Below are 10249 nucleotides of genomic sequence, written 5' to 3'. Positions count from 1 at the left end.
AGAAATAAAATAGTGATCAAAATCGATTGAAGGAAAGAGAATAACCAAAATATCTTATGGAAAAATGAAAATTCAATAACCGAAAACGTTTTATTGCTGATTGAACTGCAAAGTTGAAACACTTTTATTCTAAAATTAAACCGCAGCTCCAACCTGCTGCAAAGATGCTCGGGCAATGTCCAGTGCTTCCTCAACTGAAGATGCACTTTGAAGTTTAGCTTTATCAACCGAAGGCTGGAACCTTGCGAGTTTAGGAAGCAGTTCAAATTCCTACAATCAAAATATAGCTTAAAGGTTACTTTGATAAGGTAAAACGTTCTGCGTAAGACACAAAGGCAAGATGGTATAACAAAATTCTTCAAACTCTGTTATTCCTCTGTTTCTATGAACCATGAAACTTTTCAGTCACGCTTAAAATAAGTTTTAGTTTTAGTTTTAGTTTTTATCCAAAAAAAAAGGTTCATGAGGTTAATTCTATTAATTAAATGTTTGACACAACACGTCAATTAAACTAACCAATATGATTTGTTTTGACTCGAAACCAAAAAGTATATTGAGTAGATAAAATAAGAATACATTTGGCCATAAAAATCATTAAGGTAAGTAGACAAATCCATTTTAAACCGAGTCTTTTGGTCTAACGAGTAACAACTCTTGTTTTATTGACCTGTTTTCTTGTACTTGTATTATAACGACATTTGATAGTTCAATCACATTGACCAAAACTTAATATGAATTAAAGTTGAAAGCTAAACTTAATTTTAAAAAATAATAAGAAGGTGAGGAAATAAACTGACATGGTCATTCAAAAAAGAAAATATATAAAACCTAGAAGTTAAAACTTCATAGTGAAATTACCTCAGGACTTCCGCTTTCAAGAAGAACCCCTTTTAATTTACCTGTGGGCCAGATAGAGTAGCCTTGTCATCAACGTGATGTTCAAATTATAGAGGAAAAAGGAAGGTATATAGGTAGAATGGATGCAATATAATTTACCAGAATCAATCCAAAACGTAGCGATCTTAGGATCAAAGTTCCCAATTTCAACTGTCTCACCAACTGTGAAGCGAGGGATTAAAAGTCAGAAGACATAATGATATAGGAAAGACAACTCCATACTTTAGGGGGAAGCATCATACCATTATCCCCAAAAAATTGCCACCATATTTTCCTAGGGCTCCCTTCGTATTCAAACACCCTTGAGTAGAAGTATGGAAGATAGTCATATCTGTAAGATAATGTAAGGGATGAGAACATTATTGAATGACTTAGTGAATAAAAGGAACCGTTTAATAATCAAATGCCAGTCAGAGAAAATTGTCCACTTTACGTGTGAGTTTGAGCAGTTAGTAATGTTTTGACACAATGCTGAGCCGATCGACGGGCATGATCCACATGTTCGACCCGAGCTACACGATCATACAGCTGTTTTATTTGAATTACAGTGATTATCCAGTTAAAAAGATGTAAGAATAAAGACACTTGAGGGGGAAAAGAAAAAGAAAAGGCAAAAACAACCTTTAATGGAAATGCTGCCACATCTCCCACTGCAAAGATTCCTGGAACTTTTGTTCTGAACAGGCCATCAACCTAGTAAACAATGAATATCTTAGCTTCTTTTTACCTGGAAAATAAATCATTTCCTTGGATATTTTCATGATTATGAAACAATTTGTTATTGTTGATTACAGGGTAACATTGTCCACAATTAAGTTCTAGAAAGTTGTCGTAACCTCACGTGAGAGTAAAAGAATGAACAAAGCTGAATATGATATACAAACCAAAGTGATATCCCTAACCCGCCCCTAATGGCTTAGCGAGAGACAGTGCTAATGGAAGTATCTCTTACCTAGGGGGAAAATAGTTATCCCAACCCTATCAAAATCAGCATATGTTAGGTACTTAAACACCTTGGAGAACCACACCCCAAAAGCTAGTTATTGGGATGGGAGAGCCAAGCCACTTAAGTACCACATTGGTCATTGCATTCTAACCAATGTAGGACAAAAACATCCCATACTACCTTGGTTCCTAACAATACCCCATCCTCAAAAAGCCAACATCCCGGCGGTACTTTACTCGACCACACCCAGTCAGAACCCTCTGCCGGTTCCACTCCAGAACGTCAACAACTAGCTCTGATACCATTGTTACTTAAGCACCTTGGAGAACCACACCCCAAAAGCTAGCTATTGGAGTGGGAGAGTCAAGCCACTTAAGTACCATATTGATCATCCCATTCTAATCAGTGTGGGACAAAGTCATCCCTTCCTAACACCATAGGATGGCATTTTCTATTTGGTACAAAATCTAGCTTACTTAAGTAACAATTGCCGTAGTACAATATAAAATGCTGGGGGAGGGTGGAGGGGGGAGTTTACCTGTATTCCGCCAACAGTACTATTCAATCCCACTTGCTCAAACGGGCCGACAGCAGGCTTTGCACCAATGCCTATTACTACCTGAAAAAATGTTAAATGAAATACGACTATATCAATGCACCAGTGTTTCCTAATTAACACGTGAAGTTAAAAGCTGCAAAACTGAACTTTCAGAATTAATCTAACGCGTGGACATTGAGAGATAAATACCACTAAAGTATTTTGGATGAATAGCCTAGCCTACTGGTTACTAGAAATGATAGGAGAAAACTCAATAATGAGGAAATCTTTCCATTGTAGTCTGCTTTTCATTTTCTCCAATTGCGTATATGACTCGCTAAGTAGGAATAAAAAAGTCCACGTCTTATTTATACCATGAGAAAACAGATTGATTGCAGCATTTTGCTTAAAGGTAGAGGTCTAGAGTCTCAGAGATTCATAGCAAATGATAGGGTAAATGGTGGTAGGCTATCCCCGCTTGAAGTTGAGAATAGATAGTAAAGAGAAAAATCAAACAAACATAAATACCGTGTCTGCTTCAATGGAAGATCCATCCTCAAGTCTAACAGAAGTGACCCGACCATTTGCACCAGCTTCCAAATTTTTTATGGAGGCCCCCTGATTAATGGTTAAATATAGAAATAAAGACAATAAATTATTTAAAGTTTGCAAGGTTGTAGCAGTGATACATGAGAGAGAGAGATAGAAACCTTTACGAATTTGACACCATTCTCCTGGTAAAATTCTTCATATTTCCTGGCCAACGAAGGAGTAAAAAGTCTTTGTAATAGATGATTCTCCGGAAATATGATCTACAGTGTTTCAAAACCAGGTGGAGAGAGGTTAAAGAAGACATCAAAAATATTAAAAATTTGACCCCCTAAGAGAGATTGATGATTAAATTTTAAGAAAGAGAAGTAAAATAAATCATGAACATATATATGTCCATCGGGGAGAACTCATTCACAGTTCTTGATATAGTTTCATTATTCACAATGTTGCGTAGTTATGTGATCATTTCCACTGAAATGCAGAAGATACTAGGATTATATGGTGCTGGACATTTCAAATCCCAGTATAGCTACTGTATTGGGGGCAAAATCTTGTTGGAATATTTGGCTTGACAATAAAGACATGTATAGGTCCTGGCTTGAATTGGAACCAGTGAATTAAACTTCAGTTTTTCATCAAAAACCCAAACTACAAATGTTAGAAAATAATTTTCTAATGCAAGTAATTACATGATATACATCAATACTTTACCCTTAATGAGATACTAAAATACCTTGACAAATGTTAAGCAAGTTAACCAATTGAGAATCTGAAGTTTTAAGCAGGGAAATAGGAAAGAGCTATCTAAGATAGAACTCTAGACTGAAACTTTACAGTCAGCACGATTCCAAACTAATAACAACTAGGACACTGGCAAAAATTTAGGCCATGCATGGTTCTCTATGCCCACCTGAGTACTTTGAGACACAGACAAAGGGTATGACATTGTGGGATATAACAATTAAACATTAAGATCAAGTACTATCAAGCAAAATAGTTTACAAATTTGTATAATGTCAGATAAGGTATTTGCCCATTCGGAGAAACAATTACAAAAAGCTTGAAGAGCCAATTGTTGGACCAAATTTCTAGAATGAATGTGTGAATTTCAGCTACCCTTTTTAGTTTTTATCTCAAGGTTTAGCATATTTCACTGGAAACAGATGTCTATGTGTCTATGAACAAGCCTACATAGGTTATTTGATGCCTCGATTTCCAGACACAGGAGTAGTTGAGGTTACTTCTTTCTTTTTTGTACCATCATATCTTTTATTTACTTCACGCCACTTTTCTACAAACAAGGGATTTTCAGAATATTTGATATAGTCTATGGAAGTTAATTTCATATAAAATTTTAGGCTATTATTATGTTTATTAGTAAATTATTTAATGAATGTTTTAATTGTCAAGTGATTTCAAAAAATTTCAATGCAGAAATTATAGTTCTTCTTTTTCTTTTTCTTTTTTTTTTTAAAAAAAAAAAACCATCTGACCTTACAACATTTGAGTGTCAAAAAACTCGTAGAATGTTAAATCTTAGGTGGGTGGCACCCATGGATTGAACTCATGACCTCTTAGCTTTTTGTCAAGTTCATGCCCTCATGCACAAATTCTACTATATCTGGCATTGTCAAATATTTCACTTTGAGATTATCATGTATATATTCAGACAAATCTTTGTCCTCACCGCCTCATTTTTAGGCTCAAGTTTTTGCAGCATCTCATGATACTTTGAACCGGACAAGTCATAAGATAAGAGTAAGTCAAATACTAATCATTCTGTCTCAAAACAAAATAACCTACGTCTGTATCACTCATATCACTTCAATCAAATGAAAGAATGGTGCTACAACAGATGAGGATCTAATTAGGTACCCTGGCCAGAAGAGCAAAAAAATTCAAGCTATAAAGGATTTAATTAGTCCATACTGTTGTATCAAGGTTCCAACCAACAGCTGCTGCAGCGACCTCCATACCAATATATCCGCCACCAACAACCGCCACCTTTTTTGCTTTCTCCTGGAAAGGAAATGGAAGTCAATTGGTGTTGCAAAAAGTAAGCTGTAACTTCTGGAGAAAAGAATTTACACAAGCGAGCAGTGTATAAGTGAATGGGCACTGCATGTAGAAAAGGTGAATTACCAACGAGGAAATAAGTGAATCTGCATCTGCAACATCTCGGATGTAGTGAACACCAGGTAGCCCACCGCCGATCTTATCTGGAAATCTGAGAACAAGAGAGAAGAGATAGTGGAGCTTTTACCTACCTATTTGTATAGTAATAGCACTTATCAAGAACAATATGTTCTAAAAGAGCAGTTATTGAAAAGGAAAGAATTGAAGGACCTTGAGGCTGTACATCCTGTTGCTATTAAAAGGGCTCCATACTTGAGCAGTTTGCCTGAAGTAGTTCTCAGGGTTTGGTTTTTTATATCAATACCCGTCACTGGATCTTGATAAAACGTCTGAAAGGCAAATAAGATTGGGTACACAAAGCATTTACTACACAGTGGACTGTCTTGGAGACGCAATTTTAAAAAGAGAAGAAAACTTTTAATTGCAAGCTTTGCAACTTGAAAAAACCAGCCGAAACTTCATATTACATATGAACAAAAACATACGCTAATCATATACAAGTATAACTTTTACTCAGTTCGTTCCTACAATTCCAGAAAATAAGTCTAAAGATAACTCTATAATAACCCTAGTTTGGCAACTGCCATATTTCATATCTGGCAAGAGAATAATGCAGTTGGCAATATATCATTAACAGCAATAGAAGTCGACAACAGCCATTTTTTTAGTAAAACAATGAACCTCCAACCTCAAGGGAAATAATACATGTCAATTACCACTATGCTACAATAATGGGCTAAGCTCATTTTGGTAGTCAAGAACAACCTAATCATTCAAAAACAATACAAAATCATTCACAATGATATTTCACAACAGTTATAATAATATTATTAGCTATAATAATATAGTGACAAGACAACATTTAAATCTATTGTTCCAGAGTTTCTGTAAAATTTATAACGGAATCTACAAAATATATAATTGAAAGGTACTCGACACGTAAACATTAAAACAGAAAATGAAAATTACCTCAATACCTTTATCCTTGTACCATTCTGGAGTTTGCCTTTCCCCACCAGATCCAACACAAGTATGAAACCCCTATGAACGAAAGCAAAATCGAATGCACTTAAGATTGGATTTAAGTTACATAATCCAAACACGGAAGCGTAAAGTTCAGTTTAACTATCTGCCCTTAATAAATTCCAGAACTCACTCAATGACCAAACTAACAATATAGAAACAATGAAATAGCAAATCATGACGGCAAATGTAAACTGCAATCATCTCGAAGAGCAATTATATCTTACAGGCAAGCGAGCTGGTTTTTTATCAAGAGGAAACAAGTAACCTTTTGTCAGAGCCGGACGCTCGTACGGCGCAAATGCCTGCAATAGAATCAGTCCGAAGAAGGTACTGAATGATAAGTTCACAATTCGAAAAAGGGAAAACAATCTAATTCAATACCTTCATCGTCTAAATTATAGAATTTATGCTACCAAGAAACTATAAAACCGAATTACCTCCTTAGATACTATACAAAGCCGTCCATCCGCCATGCCGTGCTCGACGAAAGTACGAGCCGCATAACCAGCAGCATTTCCACCACCAACAATCACAAACCTAAGAAACCAAAAACCACAAAAATTCATCATCCACTCCGCAAGATCCAGCAAAATTTAAAAGGAAAAAGAAATGAAAAAACACGGACTCTCTATTCTCGTTGGCGAAATCCGTGGAGGCAGCAACGTAGCTTCTCCGGAACCCTCTGAACGCAACAGAAGAAGACCGCTGATGTCCGGAAAAGGAACCAGAGTGCGGGCAGCAGAAAGAAAGCCCGTGCTTTAGCGAAATAGAGTTCGATGCAGCCGCCATCATGAATCTACGCACTACAAAAGGTCGTGTAAAACAGAGAGCGATCGGCGATGAAAGATAAATCAGAAAAATTCGAACCGCGATTCAGTGAAGAGTGCAAACCTGAGGACATGGAAATTGGTGAGAGCGACAGCGGTAGTTATATAATGAAATCGAGAAAGTGGAATAAATTATTGGGAAATGAAGGATGAGGATGATGGTGGCTGGCTCTAGGATAGTTCCAAGGGTCGTGAGTGAATGTGTATGTGAAATTGTTGCTCCATGATGGCTCGGCTACATGACCCGCCATTTTCATTCCTGCAGTTCCGCTGACCATTTTTTGATTCTCCTTTCTCCAATCAATCTGTTGGTTGAAGCTACCTTAAACGATGTCGTTTCTCTGCGAGGGACGAGTCGGTTTGACTTCGGCCCAATATTACATGAAAGAATGGGTAAAATGAGGACCTTGAAAAAATACTTATATTTATATCGGACAATACCTATCTTTGTACATTTCACTAAATGATTCAATCATAACTTATCATATGACAAATTTTATCTTTTCTCTTTTTTGTAATATTTTAATATTTTTTTATGTTGGTGAGAAAGGATGCACAAAGATGGGTGATGTTTGGGATGCACCCAAGTATTACCCGTTTTTTATAGAAGATCGACCCAAATGGAATTTGGCCCAAGATTCAAATTTACTCGAAAATGAAATTTTTCTTAAATCAGTCTTGTGTGAAAGTATCATCTTGTTCCCAAATTGTGTGCAAGGGTCTGGTGCTCAAACGGCTCGTTTCTTGCTCTCACTTTTCACTCATTCCTTTTGTTCCTTATCAAACACAACTGCAACTTTTTTCTTTGGTTTTTTTTTCCTTTGTTCATATTCTTCCTCTCGCTTCACACTCCTACCTCTCACTTATTGCCCTTTCATCTCGTTTCTCGATCTTCTTGTTCCTCATCAGACACAATTGTAATTTTTCTTTTGAGGAGGAGGAAGGGACGAAGAGGACGACGATGATGATGATAAAGACGAAGATAACGAAGACGACGACGGCGAAACAAAGAAGAAGAAGAGGAAGAAGAAGATGAGGACGAGGAAGAGGAAGAGGAAAAGGAAGACGAAGATGACAATGAAGAAGAAGAAGAGGAGGACGATGACGACGATGAAGACAAAGACGAAAACAAGGACGAGGACGAGGAAGAAAGGAAAAAGACGAGGATGAGGAAGAAGAAGAGAAAGAAGGGGAGGATGAAGAGGAAGAAGGGGAGGAGGACAAAAAGGACGGAGATGACGAAGACGACGAGGAAGAAGACGAAGAACAAGAAGAACAAGAATGCAGAAGAGAAAGAAGAAGAAGAAGCAGAAGAACAAGCTTGCAGAAGAGAAAGAGAAGACAAACGCATATTTTTTTTCCTTCAGATCGACCAGCTATAATACGAAGAAGAAAGAAGACATGCATTAGGGGTTAAAGTGGCAATTTTGATGGTGTTAACATAAACAAATGGCCAAAATTCATTGGTTTTTAAAATTAAGTTTAATTTTCATTTGGGCACCTATAAAGGGGCCTTCTGTGCAATTCTTTCGTAAAACAATGGCTACATTATAAAAATGCCTTTATATTTTGGAGTTTATGTAAACAAAAAAAAAAGTTGAAATTATAGGTTCGGGTAACTATTTCATTTTTTTTTTTTTTTTTTGAAAATTAAACCTATAGATACTATTTTGTACCTCCAAATTTCTTCATTTGTTATCTCTTTTTTACCAATTATTTTTAAAAAAAAAAAACTCAAAATTTGAAGACTGAAAAAGTGGTTTTTAAAAATTTATTTTTGTTTTTGGAATTTTGTTAAAAATTCAACTATTATATTTATGAAAGATACAAATCACTGTAAGAATGAGGAGGAAATATATATAATTTTCAAAAACCAAAAATAAAAAACGAAATGTTTACCAAATGGAGCCTTAAATTTTTTTTAGAAAAAAGTTACACTTTCAAATAGTTCAAAAATACTCTTACGGTTGGTTTTGAATGGAAACCATGAGTGTTTTGTTACAAAAATGTCAACTTTCAAAAGTTTCAAAATACCTTTAAACTTAGGGGTCCTATAACCAATTTGTTTGGAGGGTGCAATCCTAATTGGATTGCATTGTAAAGGAATGGATTGCAATAGTAATCAAACTACGTTTCATGGTATTTACTTTTCTATGTAATAGGAGTAAAATTTGAATAATTACCGGAATATCCTTTTATGTTTTTAATTAATTTTATGATGTCATGTTATTTTTTGTTGTACTTTTTCATTTTTTATTTAATTTAGTAATTAAAAGTTTAGATGTTTATATATAAACAAAACCTTTAATTGTATAAAATCTATATACTCGATAATATGTTCTTTTTTGTTTAAAAAACAATAAACTTGATGTGCAGTTTTAAACCAGATCAAGAAGTACCCAACTTGTCTAGTTTTAGGCAAGAGCAAGATTAAGTATGAGCGAGAGTGGGATGTAGAGTGAGAAATGAGTTGATCGATGAAATCACAGATTAATTGGAACTTAAATTCGAGAGAGGAAGTGAAGCATGAGTGAGAGTGAAATCAAGTGTGAAAGAGAGTGAGATCAAGCATTGTTGGAACTGCTACCCTCTGATGGATAGAATATGATAGCAACGAACAGTCACGAACGACAGTCATCAGAAATTAGAACCTACAAAAAAGAAATTTGTTACAAGCTGAGTTGCAGATTTCGCTCTTTTTAAGAATTTTTGTGGTTTTGCCCAAATACGCAAGCAATTCTACAAAATTGCTACGTTGTCTCTAGGATAAAACAGCTTAGAAAAAAAATTATCTCGATCGGAGTTGCATGGTAGTAACCAATTGAAAAACTCACACTCTTTAAGATTGATATGCTCGGAAAACTACATGTGATGAAAGAATAAGAATCGAGAGAGAAGAAGAATTCTGTGAAAATATGTTGTGAAAACTTATGAAAGGCTCGTGCTTTTTATAGGTCTCGAGGACTAACTGCGACACAAAACTAATAGGGAGAAAATAAAAATAAATAAATAATAATTATTTTTTATAAAAAAATAATCGCACACACGCACTTTGCCACGCCATGCCACACCTAACCAATCAGATGGACAGTGATAGCATGTATGTGGGGTGTCCACCATACCCACATTAGCCTATCTTCTCACTCCCTCTAAAACATGGGTACCCCTTGGGGCCCAAATCCACAATTCAAGGTGGGAGTATATAAATGAGGTCTCACTTCCCAATCTTAGCAATATGAGATTCTCAAACAAGCCTTTTTTCATTTAAAAGTTAAATTTTCACTAATAATCCCCCACTTGAAAATTTAAAATCATAAGAAAAGAATT

At 35.6% G+C, this 10249-nt stretch overlaps 1 protein-coding gene across 2 annotated transcripts; it reads right to left on the bottom strand.

The window, feature by feature from the left end:
* Positions 1–7166, bottom strand: LOC120068324 (monodehydroascorbate reductase, chloroplastic/mitochondrial). Of its 2 annotated transcripts, none has more exons than XM_039020052.1 (17): positions 6987–7166; positions 6721–6891; positions 6533–6632; positions 6320–6397; positions 6039–6110; positions 5280–5398; positions 5076–5160; positions 4863–4952; positions 3092–3193; positions 2910–2999; positions 2382–2462; positions 1519–1590; positions 1331–1425; positions 1140–1228; positions 997–1059; positions 859–899; positions 1–270 (listed from the first exon to the last, which is right to left on the bottom strand). In XM_039020052.1, the coding sequence occupies exons 2-17, from the start codon at positions 6885–6887 to the stop codon at positions 136–138; spliced, it is 1479 nt and encodes a 492-aa protein (XP_038875980.1). In that variant the 5' UTR covers positions 6888–6891; positions 6987–7166; the 3' UTR covers positions 1–135. The 2 variants fall into 2 exon arrangements, with proteins under 2 accessions (XP_038875980.1, XP_038875979.1); XM_039020051.1 differs by having other exon boundaries at positions 6721–6898; positions 6987–7165.
* Positions 7167–10249: the final 3083 nt, after the last annotated feature.

The sequence above is a fragment of the Benincasa hispida genome, chromosome 12 (assembly GCF_009727055.1).
Source record: "Benincasa hispida cultivar B227 chromosome 12, ASM972705v1, whole genome shotgun sequence".
In the NCBI taxonomy this organism is placed as follows: domain Eukaryota; kingdom Viridiplantae; phylum Streptophyta; class Magnoliopsida; order Cucurbitales; family Cucurbitaceae; genus Benincasa; species Benincasa hispida.
The sequence above is the reverse complement of the archived record's forward strand: the minus strand, read 5'-3'. Positions and strand labels throughout refer to the sequence as shown.